At 45.6% G+C, this 27,240-nt stretch overlaps 2 protein-coding genes across 2 annotated transcripts in view; one reads left to right on the top strand and one right to left on the bottom strand.

Annotated features, from left to right (window-relative positions):
- The window catches only part of ZFYVE19 (zinc finger FYVE-type containing 19), a 63,344-nt gene extending 59,673 nt beyond the window's left edge, over positions 1–3,671 (bottom strand). The window contains exon 1 of the mRNA XM_073609411.1: positions 3,520–3,671. The gene's annotated coding sequence lies outside the window, so the exon portion shown is untranslated. The remainder of the gene's footprint in view (positions 1–3,519) is intronic.
- DNAJC17 (DnaJ heat shock protein family (Hsp40) member C17) overlaps positions 3,669–27,240 on the top strand; it is a 65,985-nt gene continuing 42,413 nt past the window's right edge. Inside the window, exons 1-6 of the mRNA XM_073609412.1 lie at positions 3,669–3,881; positions 8,165–8,234; positions 13,000–13,058; positions 14,867–14,954; positions 22,937–23,019; positions 23,322–23,418. Of these exons, the coding sequence (XP_073465513.1) occupies positions 3,789–3,881; positions 8,165–8,234; positions 13,000–13,058; positions 14,867–14,954; positions 22,937–23,019; positions 23,322–23,418 (490 nt within the window). The 5' untranslated portion in view covers positions 3,669–3,788. The remainder of the gene's footprint in view (positions 3,882–8,164; positions 8,235–12,999; positions 13,059–14,866; positions 14,955–22,936; positions 23,020–23,321; positions 23,419–27,240) is intronic.

The raw sequence follows: 27,240 nt of genomic DNA, 5'->3' as shown, positions 1-27,240 counted from the left end.
TTACCCAATGGTATGCACTGCCTAATGTCCATATTTAATATGCTCTGAAAGCAAACCAATATCTCCTCCGTGTTCTTTGTTCCTAAGATTTTATCCCAATTTATGCCTTCTAGCAAGGTTCCTAGTTTAGGGAAGTTGGCTTTTTGAAATTCAGTGTCTTTGTATTCCCCTTATGTTTCCTACTAGTGTGATTTATACTGAAGCCAATTGACCTGTGATCGCTGTTTCCTAAATTGCCCCTTATTTCCACATCCGTGATCAAGTCTGTATTGTTGGTAATCAGTAGGTCTAGTAATGCCTTGTTTCTAGTTGGTGCGTCTACCATCTGAACCACGAAATTGTCCTGCAAGACATTTAGGAACTGGTGAGCCTTAGACGAATGCGTGGTTCCCGCCGCCCAGTCTATGTCTGGATAATTAAAATCCCCCATTATGATAACACTTCCCATCCTTGCTGCTAATCCAAATTGTGATAGGAGGTCCACCTCCGCCTCCTCCCTCAGGTTAGGGGGCCTATAGCATACTCCCAGTATTATTTTCCCCTTAGCTTCATCCCTTTGGAGCTCTACCCATAAGGATTCCACCTCCTCCCTAGCTCCCTTAGTGATGTCATCTCTCACATTAACTTGTACATTATTCTTGATATATAGACATAACCCTCCCCCCTTTTTACCCTCTCTATCCCTGCGACAAAGGGAATACCCTTGAATGGTTGCCAGCCAATCATGAGAGCTTTTAAACCAGGTCTCTGAAATTGACACAAAATTCAAATCCTCCTTGTACAACAGTATCTCTAGTTCACCCATCTTGTTTGCCAGGCTCCTGGCATTGGTGAACATGCCACGTAGTTTAGACCGGTCACATACTATCCATTGAAAAGTGATGACAAAAAACAAAAGGCTATGAGGTTAGACAGGACAGCCCCCCCCCCCCCCCTCCTCCATGTGGCTGTTCGACAATGTATCCAGCAAGTAGACTACTCTTTGATAACTGGCACTCTCTTGGCTCTAAGAGATTTCCCAAGATAAAGCAAGAGAAATGAAGAGTGACAGAAGGCTGACACACCACCATTCCTCTTGCTTTGGGAAAATGCTCAGAGCCAAACCGAGAAAGTGCTGGTTAACAGGCAGCCATCTCCTTGCTTGCTATGTTGTTGCACAGCTACAGAGGGAAAGAGGGTAGAGAGGCGCTCTCCTCGACCTCATTGCTGGGTTTACAAATCACATAGAAACATAAGACAGAGTACTACATGTACATTGTCCCCTAGGGACAGAATGCTGAAAAAAAAAAAGAGACTTCTTTAATCGTTTTTCAGACTAGGAAATCTATCCTACCCAACTGAAGAAAATCCCCATCCTTTGACTTAATCACAGAGGCCTGACCAAGGCAATGGGGACCTTCGTAAATGTAAAACCATCTTTACTGGCTGAGCCCACCCTAATTCATTTTATAAGATAGGATTGGATAGTCCTGCAGTAGAAGTGACCTATATGTCCCCCTGACTAGGGATCGACCGATCATCGGTGCGGCCAATATTCTTTTTCAGAAGTATCAGTATAGGTAAAAAAAAAACTGACCGATATTGCTTCAAGGTGTTTGCTTTATTATAATAACAACCGATGTAATAACAGCCGAGCGGCTGCTGTGCCGTAAGCAGTGGGAGAGGACTCCCCCCTTCCGCCGCTTGCCCAGGCTCTCCCGTCCCACCGTGAGGCCCAAGCAACCAGCATATCCGCCAGCTGGCCGAAGACCTGAACAAAGCCGATGCTTCGTTCGGGTCTCGGATCTAGTAACCAGGATTACTGGCATCTTAAAAGGCGCCAGTTTTAAAAAGCATTCAAAAACGCAGATCTTGACATTTTGAATACTTTCAAGTGCAGAGGAGGGGTTTGTAGTCTTATAGCCCTCAGATCCCTCCATAATGAGTACCTGTCACTGCCCATTACTGTCACAAGGGATGTTTACATTCCTTGTGACAGCAATTTAAAAAAAAAAATATTCTGGTGGCCAGAATATCGGTATCGTATCGCCACCAAAAAAATGATATCGGTCGATACCTACCCCTGACTGAGCCTCTTCCAAATTTCTAGCTGTGGTATAGGTCCAGGAGGGGGAGAACAGGTTTGACTGATGTGTGTGTGATCACTGTTATGTTACTGCGTGACCCCCACTGAATCCATGTGATCTGTGACACCGGGCTCACTCTCCTAGAAATAAATGACTTTCAACTGATCATTAAAAAAAAACACAGAAAAGTAGGACATGCCAAATCACATGATTTTAGTAAAAAAAAAAAAAAAAAATATATTATATATCTATCTCATGCCTACAACTGAAACTGAAGGGTCACCTCACACATTGCAATCCGACTGTAAAATCTTCTTTAGATCTATCAAACAAAAATGTAGTGCACGGGTTTCCCTGACTGGATATTTAAGGTAGGTGTTCATATTACATCGGTTTAGTAAATCTAAAAGGTGATTGTACAGAGATTGTGTAGTCAGATTGTAAGATGGGCCTAATGGTGGTACAGTACTCTTCTTCAAAGGGTCAATTTATTTTATAATTGATCTCTGCCGATGGGAATAATCAATCTTTAGTTGACAACCGATTTGATCGATATGCCACACACAGGAAAGTGGATTTCGATTGCACCAATACACTACAATCCCTTCAAGCATGACGACTGATAGTTAAGATACTGATGGTAACACGATTGTAAAGCAGGGTACACACAGATCGACACTGGGCCACTTCAGCAGTGTGGTCCTCCCTGTTCCACAGAAACCAGTTGTTAGATTGGTTTCTGTTTAATGGTCCTGCTGGAAACCCTTCTTTGATCAGCGGTCTGCAGCCAATGACTGCTGATCAGTCTATTGTGAGTGACAGTGGAGAGTCTTGCTGTCAGAATACAGGAGCACAACAGGGAAGATTCCTCTCTCCACCTCTTTTTTGGGATTCCAGGTCTGTTACGTTTTTCTTTTTCCCCATTCAGCCCACTGGTTAAAAAAACAAACAAAAAAAAACCTTATGTGTGTACTGAGCTTTAGTTATCGATCACTGTTTCCACCATGAGATCTCATCGTTCGATCAATTGAAATATGATTGTATTCATGAACAATGTATATCACTGATGATTGCTGCAAAACAATTAATACTTTTTTCCACCATTGCTTATTGACTCAGTTTGATGGAATCCAATCTAAACTGAGTCTAAATCCATCAAACTTTTTAATCAATCATTTTGACTGAATCACACATTGATCAGATAAGAAGTTGAAGCATGTATGGCCTCCATAAGATCACACATCAGACAGACTGGAACTTTGCAGTGAAGAAATAAAACCATGGAAGAGGCACACAGATATGAGAGACCACATACATATAATATGAGGATATGTCTGCCCCCAGAATGATCATATACTCAGCACTGACACACATTTCTCTTTCACATCACACTCAGCTCTTTGCTATGAGAAGCTTCTAAACATTAAGCAGATGGAAGTTATCCTTTAGTTACCTGAAGTGTGTCCAGGTCCCTGTACTGGACTGGTCACTACAGAAGATCTCCAACTTTCAGGAAATGGATTTGTTGTGGCCGCAGGGCATGCTGGGAATTGTAGTCCGAATACTGATAATTATGTGTAGTGTCCTCTGTATAGTACTACATTTCCCGCCGTACCTAGTGCCATAGACGTCATCATACTGAGACAGGAAGAAATACACTGATCAGGAGAGTGCGGAGAGGATTTCGTGTGCATGTAGATTAGAAGATAGAAAACACCGAGAATGGCGGCGGGGAAGACTCCGGTCTCCAAGGAGCTCATGCAGATGGATCTGTACGGGCTGCTGGGAGTAGAAGCTGATGCCGGCCAGAAGGAGGTGAGGGGACACCAGCAATATAGGAGCTTTTTATGTGTGTAGGAGTTGAGGGGGAATAATGCTCTGCAGATGGAGGAGGGTTATGCTCTGCAGGTGGAGGAGTTTGGGGGGGGGGGGGGTGCTCTGCAGGAGGAGGAGTTTGGGGGGGGGTGCTCTGCAGGAGGAGGAGTTTGGGGGGGGGTGTGCTCTGCAGGAGGAGGAGTTTGGGGGGGGTGTGCTCTGCAGGAGGAGGAGTTTGGGGGGGGGGGTGCTCTGCAGGAGGAGGAGTTTGGGGGGGTGTGCTCTGCAAATGGAGGAGTTTGGGGGGGGGTGCTCTGCAAATGGAGGAGTTGGGGGGGGGTGCTCTGCAGGAGGAGGAGTTTGGGGGGGGTGCTCTGCAGGAGGAGGAGTTTGGGGGGGGTGCTCTGCAGGAGGAGGAGTTTGGGGGGGGTGCTCTGCAGGAGGAGGAGTTTGGGGGGGTGCTCTGCAGGAGGAGGAGTTTGGGGGGGGGTGCTCTGCAGGAGGAGGAGTTTGGGGGGGGTGCTCTGCAGGAGGAGGAGTTGGGGGGGGGGGGTGCTCTGCAAATGGAGGAGTTGGGGGGGGGGGTGCTCTGCAAATGGAGGAGTTGGGGGGGGGGGTGCTCTGCAAATGGAGGAGTTGGGGGGGGGGGTGCTCTGCAGGAGGAGGAGTTTGGGGGGGGTGCTCTGCAAATGGAGGAGTTGGGGGGGGGTGCTCTGCAGGAGGAGGAGTTTGGGGGGGTTCTCTGCAGGAGGAGGAGTTTGGGGGGTGCTCTGCAGGAGGAGGAGTTTGGGGGGTGCTCTGCAGGAGGAGGAGTTTGGGGGGGTGCTCTGCAGGAGGAGGAGTTTGGGGGGGTGCTCTGCAGGAGGAGGAGTTTGGGGGGGTGCTCTGCAGGAGGAGGAGTTTGGGGGGGTGCTCTGCAAGAGGAGGAGTTTGGGGGGGGTGTGCTCTGCAAATGGAGGAGTTTGGGGGGGGTGTGCTCTGCAAATGGAGGAGTTTGGGGGGGTGTGCTCTGCAAATGGAGGAGTTTGGGGGGGGGGTGCTCTGCAGGAGGAGGAGTTTGGGGGGGGTGCTCTGCAGGAGGAGGAGTTTGGGGGGGGTGCTCTGCAGGAGGAGGAGTTTGGGGGGGGTGTGCTCTGCAAATGGAGGAGTTTGGGGGGGGTGTGCTCTGCAAATGGAGGAGTTTGGGGGGGGGGTGCTCTGCAAATGGAGGAGTTTGGGGGGGGGGTGCTCTGCAAATGGAGGAGTTGGGGGGGGGTGCTCTGCAGGAGGAGGAGTTGGGGGGGGGTGCTCTGCAGGAGGAGGAGTTGGGGGGGGTGCTCTGCAGGAGGAGGAGTTGGGGGGGTGCTCTGCAGGAGGAGGAGTTTGGGGGGGGGTGCTCTGCAAATGGAGGAGTTGGGGGGGGGTGCTCTGCAAATGGAGGAGTTTGGGGGGGGGTGCTCTGCAGGTGGAGGAGTTTGGGGGGGGGGGGTGCTCTGCAGGTGGAGGAGTTTGGGGGGGGGGTGCTCTGCAGGTGGAGGAGTTTGGGGGGGGGTGCTCTGCAGGTGGAGGAGTTTGGGGGGGGGGTGCTCTGCAGGTGGAGGAGTTTGGGGGGGGTGCTCTGCAGGTGGAGGAGTTTGGGGGGGGATGCTCTGCAGGAGGAGGAGTTTGGGGGGGGATGCTCTGCAGGAGGAGGAGTTTGGGGGGGGGAAATGCTCTGCAGGTGGAGGAGTTTGGGGGGGGGGGAAATGCTCTGCAGGTGGAGGAGTTTGGGGGGGGGAAATGCTCTGCAGGTGGAGGAGTTTGGGGGGGGGAAATGCTCTGCAGGTGGAGGAGTTTGGGGGGGGGAAATGCTCTGCAGGTGGAGGAGTTTGGGGGGGGGAAATGCTCTGCAGGTGGAGGAGTTTGGGGGGGGGAATGCTCTGCAGGTGGAGGAGTTTGGGGGGGGGGGAATGCTCTGCAGGTGGAGGAGTTTGGGGGGGGGAATGCTCTGCAGGTGGAGGAGTTTGGGGGGGGGGGGAATGCTCTGCAGGTGGAGGAGTTTGGGGGGGGGAATGCTCTGCAGGAGGAGGAGTTTGGGGGGGAATGCTCTGCAGGTGGAGGAGTTTGGGGGGGGGATGCTCTGCAGGAGGAGGAGTTTGGGGGGGAATGCTCTGCAGGAGGAGGAGTTTGGGGGGGGGAATGCTCTGCAGGAGGAGGAGTTTGGGGGGGGAATGCTCTGCAGGTGGAGGAGTTTGGGGGGGGGGGGATGCTCTGCAGGTGGAGGAGTTTGGGGGGGGGAATGCTCTGCAGGAGGAGGAGTTTGGGGGGGAATGCTCTGCAGGAGGAGGAGTTTGGGGGGGAATGCTCTGCAGGAGGAGGAGTTTGGGGGGGAATGCTCTGCAGGAGGAGGAGTTTGGGGGGGAATGCTCTGCAGGAGGAGGAGTTTGGGGGGGGGGAATGCTCTGCAGGAGGAGGGCTCCAAGTGACTAAAGATAGAGGAAGAAAGATTCAGATTCTTTTCCATTGTGGTTGTTCATATCTGTCACTTATATCAGAAAAAGATCCACAGGCTGTGTCTGGAGCTGTCTGGCATTTTTGCTCCTACGGTCTTGTACATGTAGGACACAAGCAGATTTTCTCGTGTTTCTGTGTGTGAACAAAACAACTATTCTCCTCTGCTCTCCCCTAAAATGGAATTACCTGAGCTTGCATACACTGAAAAAACACTTCAAAAACTTGTCTATGTACAAAAATAGCGAAAGAAAACGCTTCCAAATTGCCTGAAAAATGCTTTGCTCAGGTGTGAGTCCGCTGTCATGTACACTGTAGCGCGGCGCTTTTCGGCCGCTAGCGGGGTGCTTTTAACCCTGCTAGTGGCCAAGGAAAGGGTTAAAAGAGCCGATGCGCTTTGGCAGCACTGCCCATTGATTTAAATGGGCGGGGCGGTGGAGTGGTGGTGTATACAACGCTCCCTCATCGCCCAAAAAATGCTGCTTGCAGGACTTTTTTTTTTTTTTTCTGTCCTACAAGCGCACCACCCCAGTGTGGAAGCACTCTGGCTTTCACACTGGAGTGGCTTGAGAGGCGCTTTACAGTCCCTATTTTTAGCGCTAAGAAACGCGCCCCAGCGTGAAAGGGGTCTAAATCCACTCCCCCATTCATTACGGAAGGGGTACCATTGCACCAAAATGGATAAAAAAAACCTACATGGGGTGTTTTTTTGTTTTTTTGTTTTTTTTTAACGCAGCGCACCATAATACCTGGTATGAGCATCGTGGCACAGGACGTTGCACTCTACGTTGTGTGGGTGCCATTCACTTCACATAAAACAGGTACATTCCATTCCCATCATTACATGTTTTTTGTCCCAATGCACATGTGTGAATGGGCCCTGATAGTGAGGTGAATCTCCCAGCACATGAAATGAAGGCGTTGATTTGTTAAACCTGGAGAGTGCAAAGTCTGGTGCAGCTGTGCATGGTAGCCAATCGGCTTTGACAAAAAAAAAACTGGAAGCTGATTGGCTTCTATGCAGCGCTGCACCAGATTTTGCACTCTTCAGTTTTAGTAAGGCCCCTTTCACGCTGCCGCGACTTGAGTCGTGTGATTCCCCACCCCCCCGATTTTGTCGCAATTTCAGGGAACGCCTGTGTAAACTTGAGGTCTATGGACCTCTACTCGCATCAAAGTGGGACCAAAGTAGTACAGGGACTACTTTGAAGTCAGTAAAACTTGAAGTCGCACAAATATTTATGGTTATCATTGGGAATCATGGGGTATGGCTTGTCATGCGACTCTGTTGTCCAAAGTCACAGGAATAGTCGCACAAGTGTGAAAGGGGCCTAAACCAACCCCAAAGTATATGTCTAGCCCAGTCTTTTTGTCATAGTATTGGATAGAGTGGGGAAGGATTAGAGTCCTTGTCAGGTTTTTGCTGCTAGCCGGGCTTCCCCTCACTTCCTGTTTCTGGCTGATAGGATTTGAGAGGAATTCACTGAAAGCAACAAAAACTGAAATAGAAATGTTTTTTTATTAGTAGAGGAGGAGAAGGTTAGCGCTGCTGTCAGATTTCTATGTCTGTTGCATGTTTCTGTCTGGTAAAACTATTGGCAGCAGGACAGAAAGTATAAGAGTAAAGCTCTTTAATAAAGAATCCTTCCCCACTCCATCCAAAATGAGAAAAAAAAACTCTTTAATACAAAGCTTGTAACCTTTCTGCACCGTGAAAACCTAAAAGTAGGCTGGAGCTCCACTTTCATACAAGTATTTCTTCTCTTTATGTGTAACTGACTAAAGATACTTCAAATCCTGTTTTATTTCCTCAGATTAAAAAGGCGTACAGGCAGAAAGCCCTGACTTGCCATCCAGACAAAAATCCTGATAATCCTCGAGCTGGTAAGAATGATGAACTTCTTTTATTACTTATAGCTATTTTTTTTTACAAGGGGAACAAATTCAGCGGGACTTCTGAGTACGGGTGTTTTTTGCTTTGTTAATAAAACAGGGAATGTAATTGACTATTTTTACAGTAAATTTCACAAATCTATATCCTTTAGTATGTACACGTGGAAAATGTAAAACTGGCCAAACATAGTTTGATTTTCATCCAAATGTTCATACAGAAAACTGTAAATTCTTTGCCTAAGGTGTATCTAAACCCAAAATACAAAAAGTCATGCATTGCTTAGCATAGCAGTCCTCGGATGTGTGGCTGCATTAATTCTTTCTTCCTTTTTTATTTTCATCTGGTAATATACACTTCCTGTCCCTTCATGGCTATATATCTCCTAAATCCTGGTACACACTGAGTTTTTTTTTCCGTTCAACCCAGCAGGTTAAATAGGGGAAAAAAAGGTCAGCTCCGGTCAGAGCCGTTGTACTAACATTCTGATGTTAGTACAGCAATATCTCCCACTGAGCTGTTGTGTTTTGACAGGGGGTAGCCCCCTGCCAGCCCGCTGCTGGCGGGGTGCCACCCCCCTGTCAAAACACCAGCCGACCGGCTCCCAATTGCCGCTCTCAGCCAATGGCTAAGAGCGCTAATTGGGAGCCAGTCGGCTGCTGGTTTTCCAGTATGCTCGCCCGACAGAAGCTGGCCCACTTCTGTCGGACCAGCTGCTATACCCACGAGCCAAATGTTGGCCGGTTTTTATTGATCCACCCAATGTCACCCGGCATTCGGCCTGTGTTTACAAGGCTATAGTTGGTGCACAGCATGGACTTAAAACATCTGCCTTTTGTTCATCTTAATAATTGATGGGATTAGTAGTTTACAAAGAAAGATTAAGATTGCTTTTGCTGACTTTTCAGCTCACCGGAAGAAAGTAGGACACTGCATTTTTGGTAAATAAAGAAAAAAACGAATGTAGCCACCAAGCTAAGGACTGATATCTGTAATATTTTACATTTTTGGGGGTTTAGAGATACTGTAATGAAATTTGCCGGTGGCTCTTTAGAGGTTAGCTAAGCAAACTTTTTAACCATAAAGTAATTGTAACGGTTGAAAGTTTTTACCTTCATGCATTCTCTGCATAAAGGTAAAAAACCTTTTGGTATGCAGCTCCCCCCACAGCCCTCCCAATACGTACCCAAGCCCAATCTCAATCCAGCAATGTGCACGAGAGCAGCTGCTGTCCTGCGCCTCTGCCATTGGCTCCCTCTGTTGTCAATCACAGCCAGGGGGGAGGGGGAGGGGCTGAACCCCATTCCACGTGTCTTTTGGACAGTTTGGGACTTGGGAGCGTGTGTGGCTTGCTATAGGGGCACTCAGCGGGGGGGAGGAGCCAGCGGGGGACCCGAGAAGAGGAGGATCTGGGCTGCTCTGTGCAAAACCATTACACAGAGCAGGGAAATAGAAGATGTTTGTTATTTAAAAAAAAAAAATAAAGCCTTTAGTATTCCTTTAATCCAAAGCCTCCTTTAAACTGGCACTGGAGTACCTGCGTTTTTATATGCATTTAGAGTACATTTCTAAACATATAAATACATGCTATGATTTTTCAAGGATGGCATTCACACTGTGTGTCTACCTGTGTTTAAATGAGATCAGTTTAGCTGCATTTCAAGAAAATAGAATTTTGTGTGTCCAGGATCTGATTGCAAACCCTAAGTTCATGTAAATGTGACTGAAAGTGGCTAACCTGTTTTAACCCTTTTGCAGCCTTAGCAGTTTTTTTTTTGTGCACGCATTTAGAAAAAAAATAATTTTAGGCCTGAAGATAAAAAAACCCCCTAAACTTTGTATGTTTTCTGAAAGCAGACACCCTAGAGCAGGGTTAGGCAACCTGGGGCCCTCTGGCTGTTGAACTACATTTCCCATGAGGCATTGCAAGGCTGGTAGTTATAAAAACTCCCAGAGGCATGATTGGACAGCTATAGGGCACCAGGTTGCCTACCCCTGCCCTAGAAAATAAAATGGTGGTAGTTTTTTTTTTATGTCGCTTGATATTACCACAAAGGTCTAGGAAACGTTACATTTCAGTAAAAATTTTTTGCAAAATAAAATTTTTTTTTTCCCCATCACATAGGGCACAAAAAGTCCCTTATGTGATGATTTTTAGTTGACGGGTTCTCTTTAATGAGGTATGCGGGGTCTAGAAGATCCTGCTTGTCTCCTCTGGACTCCACTGAATGTATTGCAGTGCAGATCGCATTGCAATACACACGTTCCCGGCTATGCTAGCTGGGGACACTGAGAGGCTGACCTGGAAGTGCCGTCATAATTGTGTTTCTGTTCTTCTCTTTCCCCTTCACCCGCCGGCAGCTGCCATGTCTGTCCCAGGCCTGTAGATGGGCAAGCGGAGCCCGGAATACATAGCAGGGGCGTATGGAGGCAATCTGGTGACAGCCCAACCGCCTGCATGCATCCACCAGTCTGTCTCACTTTCTTTCACATAAATCCAGTGGCTACAGCCATCGGATTTCATGAACCCCCCCCCCTGCAAAAAGGTTAAAGCAGGAACATCTAAACACTGGAAAAAGGGTTGGGAAGCATAAAAGTTGTTTATACCTCTCATGCCGCGTACACACGAGCAGACTTTTCAACCGGACTGGTCCGACGGTCTATCCGACGGACTTTCCGAACAAACGGACTTGCCTACACACGATCACACCAAAGTCCGACGGATTTGTACGTGATGACGTACGACCGAACTGAAATAAGGAAGTTGATAGCCAGTAGCCAATAGCTGCCCTAGCGATGGTTTTCGTCCGTCGGACTACTATACAGACGAGTGGACTTTTCGATAGGAACTGGGTGCGGTGGAGTTCCGACGTAAAGATTTGAAACGTTCCAAATCTAAAGACCGAAAAAGTCCGCTGCAGGTCCGATGAAGCCCACACACGGTCGAATTGTCCGCCGGACCAGTCCAGTGGTAAAGTCCGCTCGTGTGTACGCGGCATCAGAGAACATTTAGAAATGCATAACATAGGAGTACCAGTGTGAATAAGGCTACCCCCTTGTACATGTCATGTATCTGCAGTACGTCCCTCCCAGTGTCTTAGCGCACCGGTGAGGGATCCAGTTCCACTACTTACAGCCTATGGCAGGTTGCAACTGGATGGGGCTGAACAATGTACCAAGTAGTTGTATGGAACACAGAAGACCTGCATTCCGGGCATTCGAGAGAGGCTGTGAGATGTTTTATTTGTTTGCTTCCCTGCTGCAGATTTTTCATTCAGACTTCTCAGTGTACCTGTCTGCTCCTACAGGCAGACAGATACACACTGGAAAAATGGATGAACTACCAGAGCGCTCTGGTAGTCAATTGAAACTACAAGCTTTTAGTTTCCCATTCACAGAGCACTGTGAATGAATGACATGGCCGGCCGGGCAGATTCATTCCGTTCACACCTGAGCGTAGCATAAACGCATTCCCGCTTTTTTTTTTTTTTTTTTAATGTGTAAATGTGTATTGTACGTGTGAATGGGCTGCCTTATGTGCGACAAATGCCCCAATGTAGCTCAGGAACCTTTTCAGTCGAAAAGCGTTGCGCATTTTCAGTTTGCATTTTGGCGTGTCTTTAGCGCGTTTTGGCACACAACAAACGCATGGTGAAACATGCGCCTGATACTCTTGATTGGGGTGTCGTTAATTAGGCTGCGTTCACAACATCTGCACATTTCTGAACACGGCATCCCGCACAGAAAATGCAAGCTTTGCGCATTTCGGAAATGATAATGACACCCCAATCATAGTTAGCAGGCACGCATTTTGCCATGCATCAAAATGCGCTACAATGGCGGCACTGGAAAAAAAATGTGTGACGCTCCATGACTTAAAGGGTTATTGAGCTACTTTGGGGTATTTGTGGTGTATAAGGCAGCCCATTCAAGTGAACGAGCTACTCTTTGTGCAACATATGTGTGAAAAAAAGAGGAAAAAAAGCATGGAGGAACATGTGATTCTGCTACACTCAGGTGTAAATGGAATGTGCTTGGGAGGGGAGTTTTTAGGGCAGCAAGGATGACCTAGGAGGAGAGGTGAGGGTTAGAAAAAAAACCAAAACACTTATCTTACCAAAGTCCTATAGGAATTGTGAGTTAACGTAGAAATATATAGAGCTGAAATTGCACAGGAGTTGCACCGAAATAGTGCAGGAAATTTTTTTCAAAGTTGCAGAGCCTTGAGGCGAACTAATTGGAAAGGTCACCATCAAACTTAATCTGATTTCACTTGTAATGCGCCTTTGTGGGGCTGATTTACTAAAACTGAACTCGCACAATTTCAGAGCTGCATTTCAGTCCAGCTTCGGCAGTGACTTGAAAGACATCTGTGTGGATTCATGCACAGATGTTTATTGAAATCGCCTCCAAAGTTGCCAAAAGTAGTGCAGGAACTACTTTTGGAAATTGGTGCGGCACCACAAAGTCGGCGTTGCACCAATTGGGATGCTCCTATTGCTGGCAATAGGCTCCCCTTTGACATGCGATTTGACCTGTTAAATCATGCCGATGTGAACGGGGGGCTTAAACCTGGAAGCTGATTGGTTTCTATGTAGCGCTGCACCAGATTTTGCGCACTCCAGTTTTAGTTAATCAACCTCTATATGTTACAAGTTGCATCCCAAGTCACACTGGTGTGAACAGGGGCTTACTGAACTGACCTAAATGGTTCCACAGTTCCCTAATTTTTATCTTTCTTCATTTGTGCCATTTCAGCCGAGTTATTTCACCAGCTGTCTCAGGCCTTGGAAATACTAACTGATGGAGCAGCAAGGGTAAGTGAATTATTAAAACAAGACTACATTTATTTTATAGATTAGGTTCACTACCATCCTTTCTGTATAATCAGTGGTATGTCAAGCAGGAAACGTTCTGCCATGTTGTAGACCCTCTAAACTAGGGGATTAAAGTATGGCATGTTCCTGATGTTCTCTTTTCATCCTAGGGCATAACAAGTGTATTCAGTGAAATCTTTCAGTACATAGTAGTGCACAACAATCATAGTGTGAGGGTGCCACAGCAAATAGAAAATAGGGACTTTGTTTCAGTAAGCCCATTCAATTTTACATCACAAATCTAAAGCTCACTTACCTGAATGCTCGCTGCAGTCCTGCCCTGCTCCTCTCTTCTACCCATGCAGGTCACAGCGCTCCAGATCTAGAAACTGACATGTCTAATACTCAGCATGCTTCCAGTGAATCTGCTGCAGGGCTGGAACACACGTGTGATCCATCATGTGGTTAGAGAAGTGCAGCATTGGAATGACTGGACAGGTACTGTATGTAATTGCAGTCAGATGGCTACACCCTGAGACTGACAACCACTGCACCCAGGGAGTGACCATGATTAAAGCCAGAAGGTTAGGTAATGACCACCGCATAACTATAGTCGGATAGAGACCTTCATGTTAAAAACACTACAGCTAAAGAATGAACCCTGTGCAGCCAGGAGAATGACCACCATAAAATTACTACTAGACTCGTACAGTGACCAATGCGATATTACTGCTAGAACCTAAGATGTGTGTATTTTTTGGTGAGGAGCATATGATGTCTGTGGTTTCCAGCTTTTTGGAGCTGGCTCCTAGATTTAGGATAAATGTGACCGGTGTGATCATGATGCTTTTGCCAAGTTAAATAGAAGGTGGGTTTGGTTTACGTAAAAGACTATCTATCTATCTATCTATCTATCTATCTATCTATCTATCTATCTATCTATCTATCTATCTATCTATCTATCTATCTATCTATCTATCTATCTATCCTCTCAAACAAGTGTTTATTGCCATATGCATACCGATAGTACAGCTCACCAATACAAAAATCATTGACTAGTACATTTAGAGAAAAACCTGTGTCCTGTATCCATAGTCTACCCATCTTGTCCAAATTTTGGTGAATTATTTTTTTTTTTTTTTTTTAGGACAGCCCCCTAGCTTCATATGTCAACCTATATAGTGTAACATGGGAATTCGTGTAAAAGATATTTAATCCCTTGGATGATTACAGTACATACTACAGAATGTAACTTGCTGTAAATGCACTAAAGTGTAACTAAAGGCAATTTATTTTATTTTTTTTTAAACATTTGGACAGAGTGGAGAGGAATTATTACACCTGTTAGGGTTTATTGCTGTCTGTGCCCCCCATTAGGAAGGTTCACCCTCTCTCTGTCCTGTTTACCGTTCCCAGCAAAAGGAAATCCCAAATTTTGGGATCTACATCAGAAAAGGAATAGAGGGGAAATCTTCCAATGGGGACACTCGTTCTAGTGACTCTGGTGACACCCTGGGATTCTCTCACTTCCTGTTTTGGCTATGGCACAGGAACTGAAGGGAAACCTTCTCAATGGGACACAGATGGCAAAAACTACCCGGGGTTATAACCCGCCTTGCCTTTAGTGACACTTTAAATATTGAGTGTTGTGTTTAAGTGCTTTACCAGCCAAATTTCACTTGTATTCACCTAAAAAGGATTTTTTTTTCTTCTCTGACCACCAGGTGTTACATGCCACTTTTATACTGTCTTTAGTTCAACTCTGAAACAATCAGCATTTACTTTGTTGGTCTAAATTTCTTCTATAGGCTGCATATGACAAGCTCAGAAAAGCCAAGGAGGCTGCTGCCAAGAGGACACAGCAACTTGATGACAAAAGGAAGAAAGTGAAACTTGGTAAGAAATTCTGCATATTTCTTGTGGGAATATAAAAATGTGCTCTCCATAAATCTGCACCACTGTTGCCCCACACCACTGTTTTTCCAAGGGTGTAGTGTTTCCTGATATCAAATAGAACTGACTTTTGCTTGTATTGAAAGCTTCCAGGCAATCGCACTAATTTTTTTGTCCTCAAGCGCACCTAAAGAATTTGTAAACTTCGGGGAAAAAAACAAACCCTGCAAGACAAAAGCATAATGAGCTAGTATGCATCGCATACTAGCTCATTATAAAATGCTTACCTTAGAACGATGCCCTGGATCAACATTGGCCCTCCGAGTACAGTGCAGACATCTTCCACCGGAGTTGCTTCCGGGTTCGCGGATCTAGTGCTATGATTGGCCGGAGCTGCAATGACATCACTCCCACGCTGGTCACAGCACAACTCCTGAAGAAACAGCACAGAGGTCCGTTTCTTCCGTGCACATGCACTGATGACATTGGCAGCAGCGCATATACTACATATCTTGTAAACTGCAAGTTTAGGAGATATTCAAGTTACTCGCAGCTAAGCCTTGCTATACCACTTTTACCTACAGGTAAGCCTATAACAGGGTTTACAACCACTTTAACCACTTGCCGACCGCCTAACGTATATATACGTCGGCAGAATGGCACGGGCAGGCAGAATCACGTACCTGTACGTGATCTGCCTCCCGCGGGCGGGGGGTCCGATCGGACCCCCCCCCCCCCCGGTGCCATCGGCGGTCGGCATCTGACTGGGAGCGTCGGGAGGCGAGGGGGAGACCATCCGATCGTGGCCCCCCCCTCGCGATCGCTCCCAGCCAATGGGAATCCTCCTCTGCCTGTGTGTAGTTTCACACAGGCAGAGGATGTGATGTCATCTCTCCTCGGTCTGGCAGTTTCCGTCCAGCGCCGAGGAGAGAAGACATGTAAGTGCACAACACACACACAAACACACAGTAGAACATGCCAGGCATACTTTACACCCCCGATCCCCCCCCCGATCGCCCCCCGATCCCCCCCCAATCACCCCCCCCCCCCCTGTCACAAACTGACATTAGCAGTATTTTTTTTTTTTTTTTTTTTTCTGATTACTGCATAGTGTCAGTTTGTGACAGTTACAGTGTTAGGGCAGTGAGTATTACCCCCCTTTAGGTCTAGGATACCCCCCTAACCCCCCCTAATAAAGTTTTAACCCCTTGATCACCCCCTGTCACCAGTGTCACTAAGCGATCATTTTTCTGATCGCTGTATTAGTGTCGCTGGTGACGCTAGTTAGAGACGTAAATATTTAGGTTCGCCGTCAGCGTTTTATAGCGACATGGACCCCCATATACTATCTAATAAAGGTTTTAACCCCTTGATTGCCCCCTAGTTAACCCTTTCACCACTGATCACCGTATAACTGTTACGAGTGACGCTGGTTAGTTCGTTTATTTTTTATAGTGTCAGGGCACCCGCCGTTTATTACCGAATAAAGGTTTAGCCCCCTGATCGCCTGGCGGTGATATGCGTCGCCCCAGGCAGCGTCAGATTAGCGCCAGTACTGCTAACACCCACGCACGCAGCATACGCCTCCCTTAGTGGTATAGTATCTGTACGGATCAATATCTGATCCAATCAGATCTATACTAGCGTCCCCAGCAGTTTAGGGTTCCCGAAAACGCAGTGTTAGCAGGATCAGCCCAGATACCCGCTAGCACCTGCGTTTTGCCCCTCTGCCCGGCCCACCCAAGTGCAGTATCGATCGATCACTGTCACTTACAAAACACTAAACGCATAACTGCAGCGTTCGCATAGTCAGGCCTGATCCCTGCGATCGCTAACAGTTTTTTTGGTAGCGTTTTGGTGAACTGGCAAGCACCAGCCACGCACGCACCGTACACCTCCCTTAGTGGTATAGTATCTGATCGGATCAATATCTGATCTGATCAGATCTATACTAGCGTCCCCAGCAGTTTAGGGTTCCCACAAACGCAGTGTTAGCGGGATCAGCCCAGATACCTGCTAGCACCTGCGTTTTGCCCCTCCGCCCGGCCCAGCCCAGCCCACCCAAGTGCAGTATCGATCGATCACTGACACTTACAAAACACTAAACGCATAACTGCAGCGTTCGCAGAGTCAGGCCTGATTCCTGCGATCGCTAACAGTTTTTCTGGTAGCGTTTTGGTGAACTGGCAAGCACCAGCCCCAGGCAGCGTCAGGTTAGCGCCAGTACCGCTAACACCCACGCACGCAGCATACGCCTCCCTTAGTGGTATAGTATCTGATCGGATCAATATCTGATCCGATCAGATCTATACTAGCGTCCCCAGCAGTTTAGGGTTCCCACAAACGCAGTGTTAGCGGGATCAGCCCAGATACCTGCTAGCACCTGCGTTTTGCCCCTCCGCCCGGCCCAGCCCAGCCCACCCAAGTGCAGTATCGATCGATCACTGTCACTTACAAAACACTAAACGCATAACTGCAGCGTTCGCAGAGTCAGGCCTGATCCTTGCGATCGCTAACAGTTTTTTTGGTAGCGTTTTGGTGAACTGGCAAGCACCAGCGGCCTAGTACACCCCGGTCGTAGTCAAACCAGCACTGCAGTAACACTTGGTGACGTGGCGAGTCCCATAAGTGCAGTTCAAGCTGGTGAGGTGGCAAGCACAAGTAGTGTCCCGCTGCCACCAAGAAGACAAACACAGGCCCGTCGTGCCCATAGTGCCCTTCCTGCTGCATTCGCCAATCCTAATTGGGAACCCACCGCTTCTGTAGCGCCCGTACTTCCCCCATTCACATCCCCAACCAAATGCAGTCGGCTGCATGAGAGGCATTTTCTTTATGTCCTCCCGAGTACCCCTACCCAACGAACTCCCCCAAAAAGATGTCGTGTCTGCAGCAAGCGCGGATATAGACGTGACACCCGTTATTATTGTCCGTCCTGTCCTGACAATCCTGGTCTTTGCATTGGTGAATATTTTGAACGCTACCATGCACTAGTTGAGTATTAGCGTAGGGTACAGCATTGCACAGACTAGGCACACTTTCACAGGGTCTCCCAAGATGCCATCGCATTTTGAGAGACCCGAACCTGGAACCGGTTACAGTTATAAAAGTTAGTTACAAAAAAAAGTGTAAAAAAAAAAAAAAAAAAAAAAAACACATACAAAAATATAAAATAAAAAAAAAATAGTTGTCGTTTTATTGTTCTTTCTCTCTCTATTCTCTCTCTCTATTGTTCTGTTCTTTTTTACTGTATTCTATTCTGCAATGTTTTATTGTTATTATGTTTTATCATGTTTGCTTTTCAGGTATGCAATTTTTTATACCTTACCGTTTACTGTGCTTTATTGTTAACCATTTTTTTGTCTTCAGGTACGCCATTCACGACTTTGAGTGGTTATACCAGAATGATGCCTGCAGGTTTAGGTATCATCTTGGTATCATTCTTTTCAGCCAGCGGTCGGCTTTCATGTAAAAGCAATCCTAGCGGCTAATTAGCCTCTAGACTGCTTTTACAAGCAGTGGGAGGGAATGCCCCTCCCCCCCCAACGTCTTCCGTGTTTTTCTCTGGCTCTCCTGTCTCAACAGGGAACCTGAAAATGCAGCCGGTGATTCAGCCAGCTGACCATAGAGCTGATCAGAGACCAGAGTGGCTCCAAACATCTCTATGGCCTAAGAAACCGGAAGCTACGAGCATTTTATGACTTAGATTTCGCCGGATGTAAACAGCGCCATTGGGAAATTGGGAAAGCATTTTATCACACCGATCTTGGTGTGGTCAGATGCTTTGAGGGCAGAGGAGAAATCTAGGGTCTAATAGACCCCAATTTTTGCAAAAAAGAGTACCTGTCACTACCTATTGCTATGAGAGGGGATATTTACATTCCCTGAGATAACAATAAAAATGATTAAAAAAAAAAAAAAATGAAAGGAACAGTTTAAAAATAAGATAAAAAAATAATAATAATAAAGAAAAAAAAAAAAAAAAAAAAAAAAGCACCCCTGTCCCCCCTGCTCTCGCGCTAAGGCGAACGCAAGCGTCGGTCTGGCGTCAAATGTAAACAGCAATTGCACCATGCATGTGAGGTATCGCCGCGAAGGTCAGATCGAGGGCAGTAAGTTTAGCAGTAGACCTCCTCTGTAAATCTAAAGTGGTAACCTGTAAAGGCTTTTAAAGGCTTTTAAAAATGTATTTAGTTTGTCGCCACTGCACGTTTGTGCGCAATTTTAAAGCATGTCATGTTTGGTATCCATGTACTCGGCCTAAGATCATCTTTTTTATTTCATCAAACATTTGGGCAATATAGTGTGTTTTAGTGCATTAAAATGTAAAAAAGTGTGTTTTTTCCCCAAAAAATGCGTTTGAAAAATCGCTGCGCAAATACTGTGTGAAAAAAAAAAAATGAAACACCCACCATTTTAATCTGTAGGGCATTTGCTTTAAAAAAAATATATAATGTTTGGGGGTTCAAAGTAATTTTCTTGCAAAAAAAAATTATTTTTTTATGTAAACAATAAGTGTCAGAAAGGGCTTTGTCTTCAAGTGGTTAGAAGTGTGGGTGATGTGTGACATAAGCTTCTAGATGTTGTGCATAAAATGCCAGGACAGTTCAAAACCCCCCCAAATGACCCCATTTTGGAAAGTAGACACCCCAAGCTATTTGCTGAGAGTCATGTTGAGTCCATGGAATAATTTATATTGTGACAGAAGTTGCGGGAAAGAGACAATTTTTTATTTTTTTTTATTTTTTTTTGCGCAAAGTTGTCACTAAATGATATATTGCTCAAACATGCCATGGGAATATGTGAAATTACACCCCAAAATACATTCTGCTGCTTCTCCTGAGTATGGGGATACCACATGTGTGGGACTTTTTGGGAGCCTAGCCGCGTACGGGACCCCGAAAACCAAGCACCGCCTTCAGGCTTTCTAAGGGCGTAAATTTTTGATTTCACTCTTCACTGCCTATCACAGTTTCGGAGGCCATGGAATGCCCAGGTGGCAAAAAAAAACCCCAAATGACCCCATTTTGGAAAGTAGACACCCCAAGCTATTTGATGAGAGGTATAGTGAGTATTTTGCAGACCTCACTTTTTGTCACAAAGTTTTGAAAATTGAAAAAAGAAAAAAAAAAATTTTTTTTCTCGTCTTTCTTTATTTTCAAAAACAAATGAGAGCTGCAAAATACTCACCATGCCTCTCAGCAAATAGCTTGGGGTGTCTACTTTCCAAAATGGGGTCATTTGGGGGGGGGGTTTGTGCCACCTGGGCATTCCATGGCCTCCGAAACTGTGATAGGCAGTGAGGAGTAAAATCAAAAATGTACGCCCTTAGAAATCCTGAAGGCAGTGATTGGTTTTCGGGGTCCCGTACGCGGCTAGGCTCCCAAAAAGTCCCACACATGTGGTATCCCCATACTCAGGAGAAGCAGCTAAATGTATTTTGGGGTGCAATTCCACATATGCCCATGGCCTGTGTGAGCAATATATCATTTAGTGACAACTTTGTGCAAAAAAAAAAAAAAAAAAAATTTGTCACTTTCCCGCAACTTGTGTCAAAATATAAAACATTCCATGGACTCAACATGCCTCAAAGCAAATAGCTTGGGGTGTCTACTTTCCAAAATGGGGTCATTTGGGGGGGGTTTATGTCATCTGGGCATTTTATGGCCTTCAAAACTGTGATAGGTAGTGAGGAGTAAAATCAAAAATGTACGCCCTTAGAAATCCTGAAGGCAGTGATTGGTTTTCGGGGCCCCGTACGCGGCTAGGCTCCCAAAAAGTCCCACACATGTGGTATCCCCATACTCAGGAGAAGCAGCTGAATGTATTTTGGGGTGCAATTCCACATATGCCCATGGCCTGTGTGAGCAATATATCATTTAGTGACAACTTTTTGTAATTTTTTTTTTTTTTTGTCATTGTTCAATCACTTGGGACAAAAAAAATGAATATTCAATGGGCTCAACATGCCTCTCAGCAAATTCCTTGGGGTGTCTACTTTCCAAAATGGGGTCATTTGTGGGGGTTTTGTACTGCCCTGCCATTTTAGCACCTCAAGAAACGACATAGGCAGTCATAAATTAAAGGCTGTGTAAATTCCAGAAAATGTACCCTAGTTTGTAGACGCTATAACTTTTGCGCAAACCAATAAATATACACTTATTGACATTTTTTTTACCAAAGACATGTGGCCGAATACATTTTGGCCTAAATGTATGACTAAAATTTAGTTTATTGGATTTTTTTTAGAACAAAAAGTAGAAAATATCATTTTTTTTCAAAATTTTCGGTCTTTTTCCGTGTATAGCGCAAAAAATAAAAACGGCAGAGGTGATCAAATACTATCAAAAGAAAGCTCTATTTGTGGGAAGAAAAGGACGCAAATTTCGTTTGGGTACAGCATTGCATGACCGCGCAATTAGCAGTTAAAGCGACGCAGTGCCGAATTGTAAAAAGTGCTCTGGTCAGGAAGGGGGTAAAACCTTCCGGGGCTGAAGTGGTTAAAGAATAAGTTCACCTTTGGTAACATGTTACACCTGTATATAGAATGTAACATGTTACCAAAGATCACCACCTGCCCACATCACTTAGCCCTTCATTGCGACATCAGGTGGAAAACCTTCACGCACCCAATGTCACAATTCAAAAAAGTTACCAGTTTTAGTAGATTATAAATACCCTGTGTTTCTTTATTTATTTATTTATTTTTTGTTTTTTATGATTTATATTCTGACAAATGGATACAAATGTGAAAAAAAAATTTGATTAAATATTTTATACTTAAAAGTGTTTTTGTTAATAATTTTTTTTTTTTTTTTTTTACGTTGAACTTTTTTTATTGTGCACAAAAATTGAGATGCAGTGCCATCTGCAGGCTGAAAAGTTTGATGGTAAACAAACCTCCAGCCTGCATGTGATCCCCAACATGATCAGAAGCAAAGTTGGTTGGTTCCCATTGTTAATCTAAAGCAGGTGCGTACATGGTGCAGTTTATTCACTCGGCCTCCTGGCTGTACCCATTTCCCCCATCCACACATTTGATGTCCTTCCCGCTATGTCATTGTATTTTGATAGTGGGACTCCTCCACTGTCAAAATACACTTATCAGTGCTGCAGCCCATTAGCTGTATGTGACGATTGAGCAAACATTTTCCAGCAGGACCATTCATATGAAGTCGATCGACAGAATGGGAATGGCCATACGTGGATCAAAATTTGTTCAGTTCCTGCTGAACTTCAGCATTATTGAGGATGGCAGGATTTTTGGATTGGGTTAAGGTTGTCTGCAATCACTGCAACTAGCCAGTTGCCACGGAAATCTCCTTTTAGAGCTGGACAAATCCAGGCCAAGCTAGGTCAGCTTGGGGAATTAAATTTCCTGGGAACCAACACCTTTAAAAAACATTGTGGGCCACAGTTTGTCAGCACCACACAAAGCAATCCAGCTGTCACCAACCTATGACCCGTGAATCCTAATTATTGCACCCAACTCCACATACATGTCTGCACTTGTCCTAACAGCTGAAACATTAGCAGAGCTAATTTGTAATACCCCTCCCCCCACGTCCAGCTATCCTATCATTCTGGTGAGAATTCTTCCAGTTTTTTTCTTTAACTCGGTTTTTATATATAACGTTTTTCATTATGTAGTAGTACAAAAGAACACACAACTCGCACTTCCCAGTTTCAACAATATTTGGTACATGTATTGATCAGCTACAGCTGGTCAGAGGGCATTTCATAGTATTGTTGTATAGGTAGTAAACAGCCTGTATGATGCCTGTAACTGAATATGTGATCACTATCGTGTACTGTACATGGTTTTATCATAGTCAAAAATAGTACCAGTTTTGTTTTTAAATGGTGTCTCTATCTTAGTACTTTTGGTTGGATAAGTAATTCCGTTTTTGTATTGTTTGTTTAGTATTACTCTACAGTTTGCTTCACTTAGCAGACATGATGAAATATTTTCTGTTTTCTTCATTGAGATTTGGAGGCACGAGAAAGAGAAGCACAAGTGAGAGTAACAGAGGAGGAAGAAGTACTGGTTGCTCAAACATTGGCTCAAGAGGTAAACCTTGTCTGGTGTGCACAGCTCATACATATGGTGATTGTTTGCAGTATGTATCAATGCCTTGGGAACATGTCATATTTTTGGACTCAAGTACAACAACTTGCTTAAAGTGTTTGTAAAGCTTTGGTATTTATTTATATCTTTTTTGGGGACACAGCCTGACTCGGCCACTCCTCTACGCACGTTTATCTTTTGTAAGCTGCCTGGAGTTGCCTTATGTAAAGAAAAAAAGGTTTAACCCATGTCTGATTAACTGACAATATGTTTACAGTATCTCAGTGACATCTTTCCATCTTCAGATAATACGTCTTCGTGAAGAAGGCTCTAGACAGGTGGAGGAGCAGAAGAAGTTGATACTGGAACAGATCCGGATGGAAAGGGAACAAAAGATGCAAGGTATTAAACATCAGGCACTGGGCTTGGAGAACATTTACTTCCCTGTTTTTAAGAATGCAAAAATCTGCTATTTGTAACATATACAGTGGTGGCGGAAAGTATTCCGACCCCTTTAAATTTTTTCACTCTTTGTTATATTGCAGCCATTTGCTAAAATCATTTAAGTTCATTTTTTTCCTCATTAATGTACACACAGCACCCCATATTGACAGAAAAACACAGAATTGTTGACATTTTTGCAGATTTATTAAAAAAGAAAAACTGAAATATCACATGATCCTAAGTATTCAGACCCTTTGCTGTGACACTCATATATTTAACTCAGGTGCTGTCTATTTCTTCTGATCATCCTTGAAATGGTTCTACACCTTCATTTGAGTCCAGCTGTGTTTGATTATACTGATTGGACTTGATTAGGAAAGCCACACACCTGTCTATATAAGACCTTACAGCTCACAGTGCATGTCAGAGCAAATGAGAATCATGAGGTCAAAGGAACTGCCTGAAGAGCTCAGAGACAATTGTGGCAAGGCACAGATTTGGCCAAGGTTACAGAAAAATTTCTGCTGCACTTAAGGCTCCTAAGAGCACAGTGGCCTCCATAATTCTTAAATGGAAGACGTTTGGGACGACCAGAACCCTTCCTAGAGCTGGCCGTCTGGCCAAACTGAGCTGTTGGGGGAGAAGGACCTTGGTGAGAGAGCTAAAGAAGAACCCAAAGATCACTGTGGCTGTGCTCCAGAGATGCAGTCGGGAGATGGGAGAAAGTTGTAGAAAGTCAACTATCACTGCAGCCCTCCACCAGTCGGGGCTTTATGGCAGAGACACATGAAAGTCTGCATGGTGTTTGCTAAAAAAACACCTGAAGGACTCCAAGATGGTAAGAAATAAGATTCTTTGGTCTGATGAGACCAAGATAGAACTTTTAAGTTCTAGAGCGCTATGTGTGGAGAAAACCAGACACTGCTCATCACATGTCCAATACAGTCCCAACAGTGAAGCATGGTGGTGGCAGCATCATGCTGTGGGGGTGTTTTTCAGCTGCAGGGACAGGACGACTGGTTGCACTCGAGGGAAAGATGAATGCGGCCAAGTACAGGAATATCCTGGACTAATACCTTCTCCAGAGTGCTCAGGACCTCAGACTGGGCCAAAGGTTTATCTTCCAACAAGACAATGACCCTAAGCACACAGCCAAAATAACAAAGGAGTGGCTTCACAACAACTCTGTGACTGTTCTTGAATGGCCCAGCCAGAGCCCTGACTTAAGCCCAATTGAGCATCTCTGGAGAGACCTAAAAATGGCTGTCCACCAACGTTTACCATCCAACCTGACAGAACTTGAGAGGGTCTGCAAGGAGCAATAGCAGAGGATCCCCAAATCCAGGTGTGAAAAACTTGTTGCATCTTTCCCAAAAAGACTCATGGCTGTATTAGATCAAAAGGGTGCTTCTACTAAATACTGAGCAAAGGGTCTGAATACTTAGGACCATGTGATATTTCAGTTTTTCTTTTTTAATAAATCTGCAAAAATGTCAACAATTCTGTGTCTTTCTGTCAATATGGGGTGCTGTGTGTACATTAATGAGGGGAAAAAAATGAACTTAAATGATTTTAGCAAATGGCTGCAATATAACCAAAGAGTAAACAATTCAAGGGGGTCTGAATACTTTCCGTCCCCACTGTACACCTACTCCCTAGTCACCTCAGTACAGTAGAAAGTACTGTCCCAAAATCCGTAGGTTCTTACTTGCCTTTTATGATGGCTGCAGCCACCTGCTCTGTTTGTTTGAAGTCTGGCTATAAAAAAAAAAAAAAAAAATAATCCAGTGCTGGGCTGCCAACGCCAGTGCTCTAGTACCTCAGATTTGAACAGGATGTGTTGCAGGAGCAGATGTGGGATGCTGGTGCTTGGGGAAGTCTAGCATTAGATTTTTTTTTTTCTCGAATCGTCTTCCAGGGCAGCATCCGAGAGATGGGCTCCTCCTCCCTGAAATGGGAAACACATTAGTCCACCATTATAAATTTGACAGTCTTACCTGCGTGCCTCAGTTTGTTTCTTCTGGACCCACTGGAGCTGCAAAGAAACGTTTATTATTTTACTTGCCTCTGTGCTAGTTGCAGGAGACCCCCTGCCAGCATCCCGTTCAGCCCAACGGGCCATGGGAGGGCGAGCAGCAAATTTGAGCAAAAACTTGCTCTGCCTGAGATTTGACCCCTACAGAGGGGTCTGCAATCAATACCACCGCCGCCCCCCCCCAAGCTGGAATGAATGCACTGGCTTTTTCCCCCATACCGTTTTTTTATGCTGGTGGAGGGACCTGCTGCAGCTTTCATCTGGCGTTACTGGTGAGGATCTTTTTCCTGGTAATAAGGATGCCTTGCCCCCTGACCACAGGCCGAGATGGAACGGAGCACCGCGCAGGTAGGTGTCAGCATTTACATTGTCTCTACGGCCCGCCCGCCTGATTGCCTCCACCATTTGCTGCTGCTATCGGCGTCCTCCACACCCAGCAGAGCAGGCTTCTTTCCTTGTGGAGGCTCTGCGGGGTGTACCAAGATGGCACCGACGCCGGAAAACGTCACATCCGGTCAGCGGCCATTTTCCCGGGGTCTGGAGACTTCTAAGGAAAAACAGAGGGGGGACTTCTGGTGACATCACCTCCGGGAGGCGGGAATTTCAAATACTAAGAGTGATTCAAAAAATAAAGACAGAGAGAGCAACGGTTATACTAAAAGCACAGCACTGGCCCCAAAGGGCATGGTTCAGCCACTTGAAGAACCTCAGCATCCAACCTCAACTGACACTGGTGGACCGGCCAGATCTCTTATCACAGGGCCCAGTCAGCCATGTGAAACTACAGAATCCTGAAGCTTTCAGCTTGGTTACTGAAAGGGTAAGACTTCAGAACAAAGGGCTTTCAGACAAGGTGATCAATACCATCTTAGACAGCATGAAACCCGTGACTAGGGCAATCTACGAGAAAGTGAGGAAAAAGTTTGTCTCCTTGAACAAAAACAAACAGTTTCCCAACAGAGGGATAATCCAACAATTCTGGATTTCCTGCAAGAGGAAGCAGACCAAAAACCTCTCCCAAGGCACGCTGAAGGTACAAGAGGCAGCACTCTCCTCGTTCATGGACACCAGACTTGCAGAGGATCCGCTGATATAGTGATTCCTAATGTCACTTAAAAGAGCTAGACCGGTTAAAATGAATAGAACTCCAACTTGGAACATGTCCACGGTGCTTAGAGGGTTTCTCTCTCCTCCATTCGAAACGATGGAAGATAGCTCAGACAAAAACCTCACACTAAAAAGGGCACTTCTTGTGTCCCTAGTATCGGCCAGAAGAGTGAGCGAAATCCAAGCCCTGTCTATGATGGAACCATACTGCCTAATACATATAGACAAAATAATTCTCTCGCCAGACCCGGCCTTTCTACCCAAGGTCTCCAACGTTCCATAGAACCCAAAATGTCATCATACCTTCGCTTCCAAAAACTATGGACAGCAGAGAAAGACGCTTGCAACAAACTAGATGTAAGAAACACACTCGTAACATACCTCGAAAGAACGAAGGATTGGCGAAGAACGACCTCTCTTTTTGTCTATGCGGGAGTTAACAAAGGGAAGCAGGCATCCATGGCCATACAGACGACCTTTGAGGCACAAAACCTCACCCCTCCAGGCGGGATCAGAGCCTGGGCAACCTCGGTCGCAGAGAAAGCAGGGGCAACTCCGGAACATATCTGCAGGGCAGCGACATGGTCGAGCTTCAGTACCTTCACAAGGCACTATCGTATAGACCAACTGTCCAACCA

Source organism: Aquarana catesbeiana, linkage group LG13, assembly GCF_042186555.1.
Source record: "Aquarana catesbeiana isolate 2022-GZ linkage group LG13, ASM4218655v1, whole genome shotgun sequence".
NCBI lineage: Eukaryota > Metazoa > Chordata > Amphibia > Anura > Ranidae > Aquarana > Aquarana catesbeiana.
Note: the sequence above shows the minus strand (reverse complement) of the source record. Positions and strands in the feature narration are given on the sequence as shown.